Source organism: Pempheris klunzingeri, chromosome 14 (genome assembly GCF_042242105.1).
Source record: "Pempheris klunzingeri isolate RE-2024b chromosome 14, fPemKlu1.hap1, whole genome shotgun sequence".
Classification (NCBI taxonomy): Eukaryota; Metazoa; Chordata; class Actinopteri; order Acropomatiformes; family Pempheridae; genus Pempheris; species Pempheris klunzingeri.
In genome coordinates, this window is record NC_092025.1 from 6961949 (window position 1) to 6982255 (window position 20307).

Genomic DNA, 20307 nt, shown 5'->3' on the forward strand with positions numbered 1-20307 from the left:
ACTTTTCCCCTCAGTGCTACAGGTGCAGAGGGTAACATTTCTACTGCTGCTTAGCACAAAAATGACCACATTATATGTGTGGGAGTTTGACAGGGTAGTTCAATAACAATGACTCAACGATTAGTAGGTGCCAATACTTCTGGCTTTCCAAACTCGGACCAACCGTTGGAACTTACGTCATTTGCATACAAAAGAGTATGACTGAGAGTACTCCTGTGATGTTAAGGCTCGGCTTTTAGAGGTTACTTCAAGAACGGAACTCTGAACGGTGAATGTCTGACGTAATGTGACGATCTAATCCTCCACACAGGTACCTTTTCTTCTGTCTTTCAGAGGTTGGCGTAGAACTTCACATGTGACCTGGACTGAATTCTGGTATCAGAAGACTCCATGGGTCGTCACGCTGCCATGTTTCTGCACAAGGGTATCCTGAGTTTGCCACCGCCACCCTGTATGTTCATCTCCATTCTGCTGCTTCTGCTGCCAGGAGTCACTCATTTGTCGCTGGGCAGCGCCAGCCACGAGAATGCTGACAGCACACCAGGCAACTGCTCCAGTGAAGATAACTGCTCTGATGGCGTGGTGCTGCCCATGTGGAACCCCCAAAACCCTGCGGTGGGTGACAAGGTGGCACGTGCCATTGTTTACTTTGCAGCTCTCATATACATGTTCCTGGGCATGTCCATCATCGCAGACCGCTTCATGTCTTCTATCGAGGTCATCACCTCTCAGGAAAAGGAGATCACAATCAAGAAGCCCAATGGCGAGACGACAACCACCACCGTGCGCATCTGGAATGAGACGGTATCCAACCTGACTCTGATGGCACTGGGCTCATCTGCACCAGAGATCCTGCTGTCTGTTATCGAGGTGATCGGCCACGATTTTGAGGCTGGGTCTCTGGGTCCCAGCACCATCGTGGGCAGCGCTGCATTCAACATGTTCATCATCATTGCTATCTGTGTCTATGTGGTGCCAGAAAATGAAACCCGCAAGATAAAGCACCTGCGGGTGTTTTTTGTCACTGCCGCCTGGAGCATTTTCGCCTACGTCTGGCTGTATCTGATCCTGTCTGTGTTCTCCCCCGGAGAGGTGGACGTTTGGGAGGCGGTCCTCACCTTCTTCTTCTTCCCTCTCTGCGTGCTGCAAGCCTGGATTGCAGACCGGCGCCTGCTCTTCTACAAGTACGTCCATAAGCGTTATCGTGCTGACAAGACCCGTGGCATTATCATCGAGTCAGAGGGAGATGCCATGTTCACCAAGATGGACTTGGAGATGGACGGCCAGGGTGTGAACTCCCACACTCACCCCAAAGAGGCTCTGGATGGGATGCTGGAGGGGGTGGAGGAAGGTGGAGGGATGAGTTCGGAGCAAGATCAAGAGGAAGAGGCCAGACGGGACATGGCCCGCACTCTGAAAGACTTAAAACAGAGGCACCCGGAGAAGGACATGGAGCAGCTGATTGAGATGGCCAACTATCAAGTGCTGGTGCAGCAACAGAAGAGCCGGGCCTTTTACCGCATCCAGGCCACACGCATGATGATTGGAGCTGGGAACATCTTGAAAAAGCATGCAGCTGACCAGGCCAGGAAGGTGGTGAGCTGCCATGAGGCCAGTGGGCAGGAGGAGGATCCCAACACCATCTACCTGCAGTTTGAACCCTCTCACTACCAGTGCTTTGAGAACTGTGGCTCACTAAAGCTGTCAGTGAGCCGGCATGGAGGGGAAAGTGGCTGCACTGTGAAGGTAAGAAGTAATGAAGCAATACTGTAAATTCTCAAGGTCAATTTAAAATCAACTTTAACTGCTTAAGGTATAAATTATATTAATAATTCAGCATTTTATTTCAACTCCAGACACTGAATATTTAATAAAGTTTCTTTCTTTGCTTGTGCCACTCAGGTGGACTACCGAACAGAGGACGCCACAGCCAATGCCGGCTCAGACTACGAGTTTGCTGAGGGCACTTTGGTCTTCAAGCCTGGTGAGACAACGAAAGAGTTCACGGTTGGCGTCATTGATGATGACATTTTTGAAGAGGACGAGCACTTCTACGTGCGCCTAAGCAATCCACGTATCGTGCACCGAGCCGAGGTCTCCGTCCTGGAACCAAGCTCCATCACCTCCAGTAACAGCACGGTGGGCCTCTCCTCCCACGTTCCTCCAAAGGCAGCGCTGGGCAGTGCTCACACTGCCACAGTCACCATCTACGACGACGACCACGCTGGCATTTTTACGTTCGAGAGTAACTCCACGAGGGTGAGCGAGAGTGTGGGCAACATGCAGGTGAAGGTTCACCGGACGTCCGGGGCGAGGGGGAAGGTGGCGGTGCCCTACCACACCGTTGAGGGCACCGCCAAGGCAGGGGAAGACTACGAAGAAGTGTCCGGCAAACTGGAGTTTCAGAACGATGAGACCATGTGAGTGACAGTCCTTCTTTGATGGTCTTGTTGTTGCTTCCCATCACTTGATCAAACATCACAGCCCACACGTTGCTACATTAAACAGTCCTGCTAGATTACTGTAAATGTTCTATTCTGGTAAAGGATAAAAGGACTATTTTCATGAGTCATAGATACATTTGCTCTGAAAAGTTTGGATCTTTCAGTGGGAGGATAAGAGGATATAATTGTGAGGCAGATAATAATGAAACAATGTGGCTGATGTAAAAAGAAGAAGGAGAAGACGAGGCATAGCAGCAGCTTTCTGTGAATGAATTAACATGCAGCCCTTTGGGATTCTGGTGGAGGTTATCTGGGAGTTCATTGTCATGCAGAGCAATGAGATCTCCACTGCAGAAAACAAAGGAAGTGTATGTTAGTAACAGAGTAGAGGGAAAAAATCAGACAGGTGACTTACACAGCGGTGAGGAGAGGACGGGGGCTGCGCAGCATCTGAAACAGGTGCATGCGATGAAGCCTGTGTGATAATTTCAACAAAAGGCTTCATGGATGCAGATATAAAGAGTAAGGAGGAAGGGTACAGAGAGGGCTGTGAAAGTGTGATGTTTTTCCAGCTTGTCTCTTGAACGTTGTGTGGAAGCTTTGGCTGAATGACGAGTACACTTGTAGTGTTTGTTTTATAATGTGATGAGCAAAAGATCTGGCAATTATCCACAGCGGGGATTGTTGTTTTTTTTAGCTTGAAAAAGAAAATGCCCTTAACCGTATCAAGCTGATCGCAAAATGAATTGCAGCAAACTAAAGCACAAAACAAAGGCATAGAATGTGTCAGTTGAATCCGTCTATGTGAGGATGATTTCAGGGCTCATGTGTGGGTGTATTGTGTAGGTCGGCTGAGTGGGAGAAAAGGCAGGTGAATACATGGTGTCAAAGAGAACGCAGATCTCCCTATTTGTCTTTTTTTGCCTCGGAGTGCAGGTGAGATTTGAATACATTTGTCTCTTTGTCAGTTTGCTGGCGCACATTTACCTGCGTGCTTATTGCACGTTAGTCTGTATTTTTTTATGGGTGTACATGTGTATGCGTGTCTGTGCTCTGAATCCAATTCAAGCCCACATCAAACAAAATGTTGCTCCAAAGGGGAGCTAAAAAGAGCTCCTTGAGCATCCAAAGCAATTAAAGAGAGTGAAGAGGGGTTAAAGGAGTCCCAAAAGTTCTCCACAGTGCACAGGCAGCTACAGAAGCTGCAGTTAATGAGACAGCAGTGTGTAGCTATGTGAAATCAAATGAGAGGCTGGCAGCTTGTATCTGCATTCAAATGAAGACTGAGCTTTAGATAAAAACTTTCACCTATTAAGCCAAGACTGTAGCAAGCCCATAGTGAAACAAGCATCAGCACACTTTATATTATCTGGAGGCATGCCTCCCTCAACAGTCACCGTGCAGTAGGAGAGGAAGGACAGCAGGATCCAGCAGAGCGGGACTGTTAGCCACCAGAAAACCCATGAAAAGAAAACCCAAACGCAACGGGAACTGCCAAAGCTGTGCTCAGCTGCTCCTGTGTTCCTTTGAATAGCAAAGGAGGACTTAAGGGGGAAAGCAGGAGCACTCTGATCATAGGTTAAAAAGGTTTGACTCAGATCTTGAGCCAGAATTGCCAGGTCCAGCAGGTTCAAATCACAGCAGCTTCCTTATCTTTTTAGTCGGCATAATATAAGATAGCAGTTGTCAGAAGGTTAGAGAAATACATTTTATCATTGGAAAAGGGCAGCATTCGTCTCTATTTGCCACATAAAGCTTTTCATCGAAGCTGGTGTGGAGCAAAAGTTGTTCACATGAACAGATTTTCAAAGTCTTGCTGGAGGATCACAGTTTGTCCCCGGCTGCTTGATGCTGTTCAGATGCTCGAGTCACACTGAATGTTTCATGAGGTTGTTTAATTTGGAGAGTTCAGTAAGTAAAAGTCATGGGGACACCCCATCACTGTGTGACTTTGCATTGTCATCGTAAAGGATTTTAGCTTGTCGAGGTATGTATCTGTGTGTATTTGTGTCTCTGAGCAGATGAGTTTGCACATGCTCCGTGCTGAGTGTATATTTGTGTGCCTTAGTGCTCAGCAGGCTGCCAAAGTTCATCCTTCAAACAGAGCTGGCTTTTCTTACCCGAGTGTTTCCCTGGGCGTTCAGGACAAAGAGCTGACACTCGGCAGCAGGCCTCCAGGCAGCTCCCCTTGTGTGTTTGTCACCGTGTCTCATGCTTCGTGTGTCTTTGTGCCTCTGTACATTTGCCTGTCCTGGTCGATGTTTGCAGAGGAGCAAAAGAGGAGGAGAGGGAGGCAAGTTTTTAAGCTCTTGACATGGAGCCAAGAGAAACGGTTTAAGATCCAGGCTTGTAGTTAAATAATAATTTACCATCTAAATTCTGCACTGCAGTAAATAGATTATGATGTACAGACACAAACCTCTGAGCCAAAATAAACAGGCTGACACAGAGAACCATTTTACATTTGGTGTTTATGGATTAGAGGAAGATCTGCACAGGCCCTTTGATGCTTCCTCTTGTATCTGTTCCTCAAAAATGTGTGGCACCATACACTAGTTGAAGCTGGGGTGAAAAACGGGGGCGGTTACATAAGCGAAGATGAAAGAGATGTGAGGAGATCACTTCTGAAAAGGGAAACCAATACCCTGATATTCTTTATTTCTCATGCTTAATGTAGTCAGGATCCATAGCATCCTGGAGTTCCTGACAAACATGGAGAAAAGCAGCAGAGTCAGGCTCAGGGAACATTAGCACGTATGGAACAAAGAAAAGCTTTCAAGGTAGAAGAAAAGGTTCGCTCCATTTAAGCTGCACTGATAGGCGTCCTTTTGTTAAACATTCGCTCTAATATTGAATGCTCACAGCAGTTTATCACATCTCATTGTGTTTTGTGATATTATTAGACCACGTTTTTTAACCACGCTAGTCCGCACTAAAATATCTCTGCAACTGTTCGCCACGCGTTTTGTATGGATTACGATGAATGAAGAAGAATCCTGACGACAAGGTCAAAAATATTCAAAATCAAAATATCTCAACATCTGGTACATTAAATTGGCACTAAATTCAGTACAGAAATGGTTCCCAGATTACGTAACTTAATGACCGTGAGGTTGAAATTTGTGGTGTTTATCCATGAAGATTGGTAGATATTCATGTCCCCCTGAAGCTGAATTATATTATATTAAGATGGTGACCAAGGTTGACATGATACCTGCTAAATATCAGCATGTTTGTCACTGTGAGTATGTTAGCATTTAGCTGGAAGTACAGCCTCACAGAGCTGCTATAGCATGGCTGTAGACTGTGGGGTTATGCCAGAAAATAACCAGTTAGCTGTCCGAACACATCAGAGAGCATTTATAGTTGCTTTGAACGGCTAAACTCAAAGGCAGAGTGAAAAGCAGGCCGTCATGGCGAGTATGAGTACATTTTTCTCTTCTGGAAGAAATTCATAATGATACACTTTGGCTGTTTACATGAAAAATGACAGAAACAGTTGTGTAATGAATGAAAAAAGAGAGCTTGAGAGAGAAGTTCAAACCCTGGTCGCTGTCTCGCCACCGCATACCTGGCCAATCACAGCGTGAAGTGGGTGTGAAAGTCAGATTGTTGGCTTTGGAGGTTTGCAGAAATGGACATTAGCCAAAGCTATTCGACCATGTGACAGGATGCTCTGAAGTAGCTTTAATCTTGTTGTGTTATTTGTGTTATATGTTGAGTTTCTGCTCATCTCACTTGTCTCCCCCAGTGCTCATTAGTTCAGATATCATTAAGCAGCCACACAATATTTGCAAGTACAAGTTATCAACAGTAGAGCCATATATCATTATCACTGTCAAAAACTTTTTGTTTCCACACAAATATCCTGTAGATAATAACCCAACAACACATTGCAGTGGAGACATTACAGTGTTCATATTTTATCTGCTGCTGATATGAGAAACATATTTCTTTATGGTGCCATCGCTTCCGGTTCATATTCAGCTTCAGCGCAGTGTCTTTGGAGCTGCTAGACATTCAGTATCTCGCTCAAGTACACTTCAGCATTCAGATACATGCTGACACACTGGTTCTTCAGCTGAGTGGCAGTGCCCAATTCAGTCGTGGGCATTTGACATACTGTCATGCATTTATGCAGTCACTCATTCTCCCGACTGGCTTCATTTTTGCCAGGGTCTCAGGAGGGCTGGAGTCTGTCCCAGCATGCGGAGTGCAGAAGGCAGAGATGCTCTCCCAGGGTGAACATGCAGACAAAAAAAATCCCTCACACTCATACCTGTAGGCAGTCTGGAGTCTCCAGTCCTCATGACTTGATGTATTGTCTGTTGACCGTGGGAGGAAACTGGAGCATCCTTGCCAAACCAACGCAGAGTGTGGAAGAGAGGGAAACTCCAAATGAAAAAGTGTCACACAGATGCCTGGTCCTTCTTCTAGAGGTGGCAGCTGATCAGTTTAAAGTCCAAAACGTACGTACATGTCAATGGGCAGTCAGAAAATGAGAAACACGGACAAGAAAATCAAAGACAAAAGCACTGAGGCCTTCTACATTTTTTATTAGAACTCATATAAAAAGCCAGCCAGACTTACCAGCAGTGATTATAATTGTTTCAGGTAGAACAGATCGATGTTCAGAGCTCAGGCAATACAGTCCTCTCATTTACACTTGTGTGTGTGAGACAATAGCAGGTTATGTTACCTACTATGGCTTCCCAGGAATGGAGCCAAGAGATGGACACTGATGGCCGACGCAACAGTGAAAGGTGATATGCAGAAAGAGAAGGCTTTACTGTTTTGATAAAAATCCAACCGTTTTTGTTGTAATGAGAGAAACGCAGGGCTCAGGAAGCAGAGCTGTGTGATGCTACTTTACCCGTTAACCTGATTCTTACAGCGGCCACTTCAAAGCCACATGCTGGGAGACACTTGGACAAATACAGCGAGTTCAGAGTTGTGGCATACTCAGAACGGATTCATAATTGATCACAAATCCAAACTGAATTGATTATTGAGTCTACAATGTGCAACTTGTACCTGCGCTCTGTTAGCAGCTTGTGCTAACACAACACCCTATTGGTTGGCTCATAGCTTACCTGAGTTTTGATCTATACTTACTTGCACTATACTATCTTATACTTGCTACTATACTGCTTCTTTCATTGAACCAGAATTTTTCAGATATCAGTGCAGTAGTTCATTGGCTGCACTTAGAATTCAACCAGGTGAAGAAAGTTGAACTATTTTTCTTATATGACTTCTAAAACTTTCTCTTTCCCCCCAAATCTATTTTGGAATCTGCCATCAGTTTTGATTTGGGGATTTGTCACTTTATATGTTATTAACACCTACCTTTTGTCTGAAACGAGTGCAAATGAGCATTCAACTCTGGCAGAGGTTGGGATTTAAACTGCCACCTAATCAGCCTAATGCAGTATGTGAACCTGCCCCCCTGCTGCGTTCTGACAGCCTTTCACTTCTGGCTTGTATTTTTGTGAGAGGTGTGCGAAGTGTAAATGTTGATGTCTGATCCCTGGCAGCTATATCCTGCTCATCACTAAAGCAGGACAAACAGTATCTGCCCAAAGTGTGATGTAAGATCAAAATGGCTGCTGTGGGAATACGGTCTACAGCAACTGAGCCATCACATTTTATTTTCAGGCCTTGCCATGATGCTTCAAAGGAAACGCACTGCGCTCCTGTACATATTGCACTTGAAATAACATCTTGTTTAAAAGATAAGCTCTTTTGTTTCCATTGCAAGGCTATACTGAGATTCCCTTTGCACCCACTGGCATGACTTTGCCGATGACGTATCATTCATGTTTAAAATAAACTTCTTCTCTTCTGCAAGCTAAAGCTCTTCCTGCGTGTTGTTGGATCCTGAGCGTATAAGTGTAGACAGAAATAGACAGCCACCCACATATCATTAGGGAGATGGAGGGAGAGGGAGAGAAAGACTCACTGTGACAGTGTAGGAGAATGAAGCGGGCTGAGGCAAATATGTCGGTCACAGTTCGACACCACATCCTCACGTGTTTCGGTAGCACTCAGATTGAACAAAACGCATTTCTAAATAAGTCTGAAGAGTTTGCTTAATCCGCATGGATTCCTGAATAGGCGGTGTTTAATTTCCACTGAGAGCAAGATAATAATTAAATTTCCCTTGACTTATATCTTGAAGTGTGTGGGAGGGGTGTGGGCTATTTCACTACATTTCTCTTGTGCTCTAATGGCATTAATGGTGTTGAAGGAGTCCGCCCTCTTGTGGGGTACTGAGGAAAAAAATAAATAAATACAATAAATATAGTATTGTGTGCCATATATATATTGTTCTTTTATTTTCTAGGATAGGATAGGAAGGATATTCATTAATCTGTTAAAAATCCTCTAGCTTCCATCTTTTTATCCAACCTGACGGTTTCATGATTCACTGTGTGGGCAGTCTACTTCTTGGCAACACTCATTTTATTCAAATGTGTACAAAAGCTCAGGCTCAGCATTAGAAACTCTTCTTACCGGTTGCCTGGGATCTGTTTTTTATTGTGTGTTAATTTAAGTTACAAATGTACACTACATGTTAACTCATATTGACAGCTGCTGTTATTTCCCTTACTGATGCTCATTCATTCATTCATTCATTCATCCACTGGTGTTTGGCTCCATCCTCTCCTCGTTCTTTGACCCTCTGCTTTTAGGAAGCTGTTGAATGTGAAGATCATCGATGACGAGGAGTACGAGAAGAATAAGACGTTCACTGTTGTGTTGGAGGAGCCCATCCTGCTGGAGGTGGGACAGAGACACGGTGAGCTGAGGACACAGCAGCACAGTGATTTCCTCATTATTTTATGGCTTAAAATAACATCCACTCTCCTTTATATTTTATTCAAATGCTTGGGCCAGAGCAGTTTAGATCCGTCTACACAAATTCCTCTTAACTCTGAGGCAACTCCTAAGTCTCAGGTGTGAGACAGTCAGTTAGATCAGGGACAAAGGAGCATTTGTCCGCATACTTTAGACAGCAGCACATAACCATATTTCTAAAAATGTATTGTAAAGATATCAGACACTGTACTTATTTTGCAATCAAATGATTACATCAACACATTAGTCAAAATTAAATGAGCCATTATTAGTGTGCTGGTTAATTATTTTAACTGCAGAACCTTGACGACATGTTTTCACATCAATGAGTTGATGGAAACAGAAAAGAACATTAATACATAAAAAGGGCAACAATATCTACGATTCGGTACATGTAGCCATGTAAGCAACACAAAGCAACAAAACACAGCCAAGTGATACTGATTATAACCAATTTTTTTGGCACATACAGATGTAAGACAACAAGCTGTTAGACAGAAATAAAATATTCATGTTGAGCTTGATTAAATGTTAAAAGATTACAAATTAGAAAAATGGTTAAATCATACATGTAACACATAAGCCATGTGTATCACATGCAGAGCATAGCAGATCATCTCACATTATTAATAAAGTACTAGTAAATGCACCAGACATACCCACGCCATGCAAAGCTGACCATCCATCAACGGCAAAGAATGTAGGACAGGTTAGCAGCAAGATAGCCGGTAATAACAACAGTAAAGACAATAACACAATAATCAATCAGTCACTTGGACAAAAATATGTGGAAATGATGAAAAGCTTCAATAGAATATGTAAATATATGTTTGCCTGTTTCTGTAAAACTACCTGAAATTATCCCTGTGGAGCCTGTAAATATAACAGATGTGTCCTATGGCACTTGCGAGCTTTAATATGCTCAGTTCACATGCAAACAGCACACATGGAATACCTACAGTATATTACAGCCCATGTGAGGAATACTGGCTGATAGTTTACACACTTGTCTCTCCTGCTGCAGGGGATACCAATGATAACAAGACAGCAGTGGGACCGGAGGACGTGTCCAAGATGGGCTGTCCCTGTCTGGGCGAGCACACTAAGCTGGAGGTGGTCATTGAGGAGTCCTATGAATTCAAGGTAACTCAAAATAAGCAGCTCTTTGCCTCAGAGGCACGCTCACCTGTCACACTGATGTTTGTGTATTTTGGAACTTCTCACAAGGTGACGTTGGCTTCCCACTGGATCCCCATTACGGCAGATCTTCAGAGAGGCTGTCACAAACTTCAAGTCCTTTAGCTATTTTATACACACTATATGAGAGCACATAAACAAACCACACAACATGATATTTAAGAATGTAAGACACATTGATATGCAGACCAGTATCGGTTATGTCACAGTATTTTGGCTATATGTCTTGGAGATTAATATTTAATCTAACCAGGAATAGGTGATAAATTATGAGTGGTGTAACAAATGGCTCTGCGAGTTCAGTCCCTCACTTATCATCTCATCCAGTTTGACTGGTCAAGTAAGTAGCCTTTAAAGGGGCTTTCAGCTGATTTTGTGTTGCCACAAAGTCGGCGGTTTGGCAAGAGAGGCAGATTAAGAGAGAATCTCAATCGATGCAGCAGAGACTGAGATATCTTGACATAAAACTCAATTAAAAATGAATACTGCATTTCCCATAAAAGTGAGATTGTCTTTTCTCAGACTTTGATCTTCATGAGTAAAATTGGTGGTATGGCCCTTTAAGAAATTGAAGCTGTAACATGATATTGCACAGATACTGAAAGGAGCTCCAGTTTTATGTGCTGATACTTCCAGCTCTACTTTGTACACTGACATAAAGCAGCTCTGCACTGGCGATGTGCCTTGTTCCTGAGGGACAGTGGGGCTTTTAGCACCTTGCATCTGTTTTGGTGACTCACTTTGTACCACAGAGGGAGGACTGACAGTTAATTGCACCTTAATTCACCACATCACTGCATCTTGTCTCGTATATCATTGTTAAGATCATATCATACGATCTCGCAGCTGTGATTAAAAGACTCGGCAACCACCAACTTGTGCTTTTCCCTTTGCTTCCTCTGTCTTGGTGGCCGTCTGCAGAGCACTGTGGACAAGCTGATCAAGAAGACGAACCTGGCTCTGGTGGTGGGGAGCAGCAGCTGGAGAGAGCAGTTTGTTAGCGCCGTCACTGTCAGTGCAGGTGAGTCACAGCGTCCTGAAACGTCTCATCTGTTCATCCCTCTGTGACGGACCTGTGGAAGGTTGAGCCTGCACCAGCAGCTGCTTCTCACCAGCCTCCCCGTTGTGCTGCTTTTTTAATGAAATCCCAAATGCTCCACCTTGACATTGGCTGAGTTTAAAAAAAAAGCCTAATTTAATAGATTATTAATAAAAAACAAAGTCTGTTTTAACACATTTAGGCAACTCTGTGCTTTTTTGCTGCTTCCAATTATTTTATTAAAAATGCATGTGGTGATTCCCTCGTGTGGCTCACCATAAAAACTAAATTGGCCAGCTCTGTGCGGACAATTAATGGCTCTGAACATTTATGTAGATGTAAGAGGTATGGTGAACCCTTTTTATTTTGCCCTTTCAAAAGCCATTCACTTGGCTTTTGTGAAGCTTTGAGATACACACTAGTGCACAAAGCATTTGGACTAAAAGCTGACTTAGACACCATGGATGTGTCATTTTGATAATATGCTCTTTTCTCTCATTTTCTCTCGTTCTCTCCTCGGTTGAGATCACTCTGAGTTTCATGCAGAGACTACATATAAATAGAAAATACACTTCCTGCTTATATGTATGTCTCAATCACTGAGTCACTGCTACATTAACAGATTTAATGTAATGGTTAGAAAAGGTTAGCTCCCACACTCAAAAGACTTTAATGTGGTGTGGGTTAGAACAGTCTCAGCTGGATACTGCTGTCAGACATGTAATCCAAGTTTGATTAAAGCTGGAACTATTTCATGTCTCACTAACTTTTTTTTATGGTTTAACATCATTCCGACAAGCATTTCTGAACCAAGCTGTGACGTCACAGCTGGATCAAACAATACTTAGCGTCTAATTCTCCCAAACGAAGGTGTGATTCAGGTTTGTGTGCTGCAGGATCTGGTCTTAATGCAACCTGTCAGCAGAGCCTTTGTACATTTTGGGCTGGCCTTCATGCTTCTATTCTGTCTTCGCCAGGTGACGACGATGAGGAAGAGAGCGGGGAGGAACGCTTGCCATCCTGCTTTGATTACATTATGCACTTCCTGACAGTTTTCTGGAAAGTCCTCTTCGCTTTTGTCCCACCCACTGAGTACTGGAACGGCTGGGCCTGCTTCTTCGTCTCCATTTCCCTCATTGGCGTTCTGACAGCTGTGACCGGGGACTTGGCCTCCCATTTCGGCTGCACCATCGGTCTCAAAGACTCTGTCACCGCCGTAGTGTTCGTGGCCCTCGGCACCTCTGTTCCAGGTGGGCGTCTGAGGTGTCCACCAGCTCTAATAGTGGACCTGCTGGGTGTCCTCTGGGGTTTGGATGTACAGTAGAGGCAGCAGCTTGGGGAGATTTGTGTAACCTCTGCCTCAGCCTGTGCTGTCAGAGTAATTCTCTCTAGAGTTTGCCTCGAACATTAACAAGCTGTAAACCAAGAAGAACACTGTTTCACTTGTTCTCTCTACTCTGCCTAATTATACTCCCATTGCACAGTGTCTAAACACTGCCACAGAGAGGCCCAAATGAGAATATGAAAAGTAGACTCTGACAGGCTTTAGCTCAGTGAGCTCTAAACCCCCTTTCAAGTCAGCAAACTAGTTATACTGGAAATCGCCCAACATGAATTAGTCAGAGTTCAGTTATCAGGAGGTGACAGTATCCACAGGTAGCGGCCATGTTTGCCGAGGTTATAGATTCATTTTGGTGGGCAGAGAGCCTCAGGAACACTATCTTCTGTCTACATTTGCTTTGATTTTCGTTCATCTACTAATGCACATATCTGTGCTTTAGAAAGTGTCAGGACAGGCTTTGAAGAGTATGTTTATAGAGTATTTGTGTTCCAGTTTAATGTGTTAAAGTTGCTTAGGTCCCTATGGGGAACATATTAGTTTCTAATGAGGCGCCCTTTTTTAAAAGTTTTGTGAGTAGTAACTTGTGGCTTTTGGGAAACACGTCATTCAGCGATGCTTTATATATCAGTCAGAAGTCATTTACAAGTTCAAATGGCCAAAAAACACTTTGGTTGGTGTTTAACCTCCTCTAGATTAGCTTTGTCTTTTTAACCCCTTGTTGCCTGTTGTCGCGAATTCGCCTCAAACCTCTTCCGGTCTCGATGCAGCTGAGGTGGCCTCTGTATCCCACTAATGCCGGTTGATGCATATTCTATGTATATATTATATATACATAGATGCATGGATACATAAATAAATAAATAAATATATATTCTATGCATAAGTACATAGATATTTTATTATACTATTATTATATTGTACTATTCTGTGCTATGCTATATTCAAATTAACAATCTCCACTTAATTTAGCATCTGCTTGAATGCAAAAACACAAATCATTTATTTTTCTATATAATTATAAATAAATTCAGGCAGTAAGAAGTTAACCCTGGAAGGCATCTCTAATGGAGTGTTGCCTTCTGGGAAAATCTTGCAAAGAATCTGACCAAAATCCATTCATCAACATCTTAAAGGGATAGTTTGACATTTTTGGAAACATGTTTATTTGCTTTCTGGCAGAGAGTGATACCACTAAAGACTGATACCAAAAGAAAAAGGGAAAAAAAAAAGGGAAACAGCCGGTCTGATCCTATTTAAGGTAACAGAATCCACAAGCACTAATTAACATGTCATATTTCGTTTATTTATTCAATACAAAAACCAAAGTGTAAAAATTACAATTTGCCACTTTTTGGGTTGGGATGGGTTATGTGCCAGACTATGTCTTGTATGGGTGCTGAGCAGTGCCAGTCGAGCGCCATCAGCAAACAGCAAACTTGCTGGCAGCAGCCACCTATCATTGGCAGCATGTTGCTTACCCACCAAATAGCGAACAATCTTCTTCACCGCGTCTCCCAGCAATTTCATATTTAACAGACAGGAGTTATATCCATCCTCTCGTCGAACTCTACGTCAGAAACAAATATGCAAATGTCTCAATATGCTGAACTTTTGTATAAATATTTATAAGAAGCAGAAGACTGCAGTGAGCATTAAAAAGTCTTATTGCCAAAATAGAAATGACACCAGCCAGGCCACCTAAAACATGTCCGTATTCATGGTTTATTGTTCCAGTTAAGACACAACCATGAACCCCAACCTCCCTGGTTTGGATCAGACAGGGGACCTTTGTCACCTCTTCTCTCTGCTACATTGTATTATTATCTAATAAAGACACAAAATTTCCCCCAAAACAATAAAATCTAATAAAGTGTTTAAAAGACATTTTAATATATATAGAAAGGGTGCCGTATTATAAAGTTGGGCTAGTTTTTTTTATCACCAAAAACTTTTAAGCCCCGTATCCTTTGGCTTATTTTGAATTGTATGACACCCTTTGAGCCCCTCAGTGACATTTTAAAGCAATTAGATTGCTGTAATTAAATCTAAAGTCCCTGGTAGTTGTCAGGTGTCAGAGAGGGTCTTACGATTGAGAATGCTGCATACCACTGACACAAATTCAGCTTTCACCTTTGTGCTACATCTCTCTACAGATACATTTGCAAGTAAAGTGGCTGCCATCCAGGACCAATATGCTGACGCCTCCATCGGCAACGTGACGGGCAGCAACGCGGTGAATGTGTTCCTGGGCATCGGGGTGGCGTGGACCATCGCGTCCGTTTACTGGCATACCCAAGGTAAGGTGTTCAAGGTGGACCCGGGCTCCCTGGCCTTTTCCGTCACCCTCTTCACCATCATGGCAGTGGTGTGTGTGCTGTTGCTGCTCTACCGCCGGCGTCCCAGCGTGTCAGGCGGAGAGCTCGGGGGCCCACGGACACCCAAGCTCCTCACCTTCTTGATGTTCCTCTCCCTCTGGTTCATCTACATCCTGTTGGCCTCCCTGGAGGCGTACTGCCACGTGCCTGGCTTCTGAGGCTGAGGGAAACTCACAGACATGGCTCCTCTCCTTGTTTTTACAGTCGACTGAACGTGTTTTCTCTCTGTTTTTGTCTATTTTCACAAAGGTTTATAACTATTTGTATCATTAGTTATTATTGATACCGCACAATATCTGATTGACTTTGAATTTTTGGACTTTGGAACTTTACTACCACCCACTATGCTGTGAAGTATAGCTTTAGCCACTGAAATTGAACTTCTTCCTAACTTTTCTTCTGTTTTTTTTGAAACAATATGTTCCACCGGACATTTATCTAACCATCGCTATCAGCATAAATCACATCAAACCTGCTGCCACCTGACACATAAGCCTTTCGGCATCATGTCCTCTCTCTGTGTGGACACTTATTTGAGTTATTAAATGTTAAGAAAGCACAAGATCAGAGCAAGCATTCAAGAGATTCCTTGTATTTTGAAGGGAGTTACAAAATGGAAAATAAAAATGGTGCATGGGACGACATTACTAGACATTGCATAAAAGACATTACTGAGGCTGAAGTGACCTGTGAAACATATTTGTGTGTTGATATTTATTACTCAATCTATACATTAATTACTCATTGTATATCATGTAAAAGATGAACATTGTGTGTGGGAGTTTTGTGAAAGAGTAGTTGTGTTTATTTTTGCACGTTATCAGATTTAGAGTTTCTTGGTAATCTATTTTAAAGTATTGTATGTAATTTTTTGACATGGCTGTTGACGTGTTGTCGTATTTCTGTACACGTGACTCACAGCTGTATCATAATCTTTTCACTGCCTGGTCCCCTTCCCCACAACGCTCTCTAATTCGACATAACCAGGGTTAAAAATGCCTTTTTTTTTTTTTTTTTTACAACATGGGTCAACCTGGAGCTGAGTGCCGGCTTTCAGTTTAAGTATTAATTCTTTGAGCACATTTATGAATTTTGCGTGTGTGCGTGTATGTGTGTGTGTGCTCCTCTGCTCTTCAGCACAAACTAGAGAAAGGCATGGCACAAAAGTGACGGGAGACAAAACAAGTGCAGACCGAGTACGGATACAAGAACGGCAGCGGTTTTCTAATCAGTCACAATGACACTGAACATTTTTCAACGGCATCACTTTGAGACAAAGCACAGAGGGGAGTTATTAGGCCCTAATCATAGCACAATCACAGGACAGCTCCATCATCTGGGGTGAGGAATGTGCTGAAAGAGACGACATGCACAGTGTTTCCTGAGTGTCTCCTTGTGCCGCACAGCAGTGGATATTAAAGTTTGTTTTTTTATTTAACCTAGAATCTGTAGAGCCATATTTATTGTAACAGTATTACAGTAGAGGTATTTATATGATCAATTTTAGTTTTATTGATATGCACGTTTAATGTATAAAAAGTGGAAATAAATGTTGCTGATTTATGATGCTGTGAGATGCCTTGTTGTCTTAATTCCACATCAAGAGAAAAAAAAAAGACATATATATAAATAAATGAATATTCTCACAGTAAACTGAAGGAGGTTCTTCAAGATTATGTCTATAGATGCACCAGAGCACGAGGTTAAAACAACTCAAGCATTGCCTTACAAGGATTTAGAATTTTTTTAAAGTAAATTCTGTTATTAAAGGGAGGTATTAGAAAACCAGCTGGATGGTTTGTATTATTAACATCTGATGATATAATGCAGTCAAAACAACACTCAGTGATGGGCGAAGAACTTAGACCCTTTACTTCAGTAGAAGTATCAATACACCATTGAAAAAATACCATTACAAGTAAAGATCCTGCATCCATAATCTCACTTTAATAACAACACAGACCAGAATTAACATCAGCTAAATGTACTATAAGTATAAAAAGTGAAAGTACTAATTTGATGTCGGACAGGTGTAGGTAGAGGTGGTTTCCAAACATAATAGCAGCTTAATTCTGCAGAAAAATGGTGAGCGATACATTACTGAATGTGAGTGATATATATCTAAATATGAACAGTATATAATTGTATGATCAGATTTTCAATGCTGATGCTTCATGTCATAAGAAAGCAGAATTTCACTACTGTAGCTGGTGGAAGCGACGGCAGTTATGTGTGGGAGGGGTCGTGGGATGATTAATGATGGTTGGAAAGAGGGAAAAAAAAGGTGTGTGACACAAATTTGCATTTATTTATTGAACTGTGCTCTTTTTTTGTGAGAATTGTGGGTAAGTTTACCACTTTGAACCTTCAAAGTGCTCTCTGGTGGAGTTGCTAACAGCTCATAGACATCTATGAAGCACTGGTTTAATCTTTAACAAAGCATTGTATTTTATAAGCTTAGTGTGTGTAAAAACTCAATCTGAAATATAATGTAAACTATAAGATAAACATAGTTAAGTCAAAAGTACAGTATTTCCCTCTTGTGAGTTTTTTCATCGTGCTGATGATTATTCAGTCTGATGCTCAAGAGCAGCAACAAATCCCAAAAAATAATTTGAAAGAGAGAAAAAATGATTCTGATATATGAAAATAATTTCATGAATTTCCCCGCCGTACTTCAAACTGTGTCTTGATGATTGTGTCTCTTTTATTGCGAGCACAAAGATGTACTAATTCCAAACACATTAACTGGGAAACTAACCCCCACTGTGGCAGAAGATTGTTATTATTTCTTGTAAGAATACCATCACTTCTGTGAAATCTCGGACTGCCATATTACTTTGTGCTTTCCTCACTGACTCAAAAGAAACCCCAAAAAACAGATATTTCATTTTGTGGATTGTTTGACAACCGAGAAAGTAGTTGCACAAGCTGTCAGGTCTCTGGCAGGGTTGGTATTAAAGGTCAATCCCGCTGTGCACGAGGAAGGTCTGATCACTGATTTGAATAAAAATCCTGGGAGCAGATGAATCTGCAGAACTTCTTGTCTTTAGAAACTCTTTGCAAGTCTGGCAAAACAACTGAAACAAGAAAACAACACCAAGTTCAGAACAGTACATTGGTTGAGACATTAATTCAGAACCAGATTATTTTTAATATACATTTTCATTGTGATTTTATTTTCTCCCCAAAACTAAATAAATGAAATAAATAGGCTTCATCATCTCCAGTTAGTGAATGTGTCTGAACTGACCCTAAATGATTGTTTTGTTTACTAAAATTCTGTTTGTGAGACGATCCATTTCATCAAAGCGTACAAATATTGGATTATCTGTCATCCACATTTCCCAGCTCTACCATTTTGCTGTGGTGAGCAGGAAATGAGCTATGGACTTAATATGCAAGCACATGCTGAGGGAGGATGGGTTTCACACTCGCTGCCAAGAGCATGCTGGGATATGCTTCAGCCCCCTGAGAAGTAATAAGCAGGTAAAGACAGCAGCTCACAAGGAACTAGTAAAGAATGATAAGGTTAGGAAGTGTGCCAGGCTTTGAAGACAATTTTTCATAGTGGCCCTACTGTGTAACTACAACAATGGCGTCTGTCACGTGATGCCATTGGACCCAAAAAGACTTTTTTGCATAGACCTACATTGTGAAAGAGACGCCTGTTAATCATAAATTGTTTTGAGCATTACAAACCCAGTGAAATGATTTGTTTCACTGTTTCAGGATTCGATCCATTCAATACAATAACAATACTTTTATAGCCAGGAAGTAGAACTTTTTTGACTTCATGTGCCACTGAGCAACTTTAATAGGAATGACCCATCTCCAGTGCTGTGTCCAGTTCTCTTTAAACACCTACGACCTCTAAAGATCTTTTTTAGCATCTTCAAGCTTGACTGTTTCAGAATCAGAATCAGAATCAACTTTATTGGCCAAGTTTGAACAGGCAAACAAGGAATTTGACAGTGAGGAGAAAAATAGAAATAAACTACAACAATAGGAAAAGAACAGGACAATATAAACAATATAGAACTCTTTAACAACGGTATGTACAATAGAGGTAGGTGTAGTGCAGAATTGCAGTGCAAAAAAGTAGTGCAAAAATGTTGGAAATGTGCAGGGGTGTGGAACTATTGCACAGTGGATCCTGAGACTCTGAGGCTAGTGCAAGTTCATCAGGGTGACGGCCTGGGGGAAGAAACTGTCTCTGTGTCTGGTGGTTTTGGTGTACAGTGATCTGTAGCGCCTACCAGACAGGAGGAGTTTGAAGAGTTTATGTGCGGGGTGTGAGGGGTCTGCAGAGATGTTACCAGCCCTCCTCCTGACCCTGGACAGGTACAAGTCCTGGATGGAGGGCAGATCAGCCCCAATTATTCTCTCTGCAGACCTGATTGTCCTTTGCAGTCGGTGCCTGTCCTGTTTGGTGGCCGATCCAAACCAGACCAGTGATGGAGGTGCAGAGAACAGACTGGATGATGGCGGAGTAGAAGGTGATCAGCAGCTCCTGTGGCAGGTTAAACTTCCTGAGCTGACGCAGGAAGTACAACCTCAGCTGGGCCTTTTTCTGGACAGAGTCTATGTGCTGAGTCCACTTCAGGTCCCGGGAAATTGTGGATCCCAGAAACTGGAAGGTGTCCGCAGTAGACACTGTGCTGTTGAGGATGGTGAGGGGGGCAGGTGTCAGGGCATTTCTCCTGAAGTCCACTGTCATCTCCACAGTCTTGGGGGGTTCAGCTCCAGGTGGTTCTGACTGTTCCACCTCCTGTCTGTATGCTGACTCGTCACCGTCCTGGATCAGACCGATTACCGCGGTGTTGTCAGCATACTCATATACGTTTTTTCAGTAACAGCAGGCAGCTGTTTTCTGAAAAATGAAGAAATGGTCTGACATTTTGGGAAATTCATCACTCTCTTGCAAAGAGTTATATAAGTAGATCAAGACTACTTTCATGTCTGTACAGTAAATATGAAGTTACACCCAGCAGCCTGTTAGATTAGCCCAAAACTTAAAGACTTGACACAAGGGGAAACAGCTAGCCT

General features: G+C 42.5%; 1 protein-coding gene across 1 annotated transcript; it reads left to right on the forward strand.

The window, feature by feature from the left end:
• Positions 1–435: 435 nt before the first annotated feature.
• LOC139212850 (sodium/calcium exchanger 1-like) lies at positions 436–15416 on the forward strand. The gene is made up of 7 exons (XM_070843403.1): positions 436–1746; positions 1903–2420; positions 9140–9246; positions 10330–10448; positions 11424–11523; positions 12519–12791; positions 15037–15416. Exons 1-7 carry the CDS (start codon positions 454–456, stop codon positions 15414–15416), a joined length of 2790 nt encoding a protein of 929 aa, XP_070699504.1. The 5' UTR covers positions 436–453.
• Positions 15417–20307: the final 4891 nt, after the last annotated feature.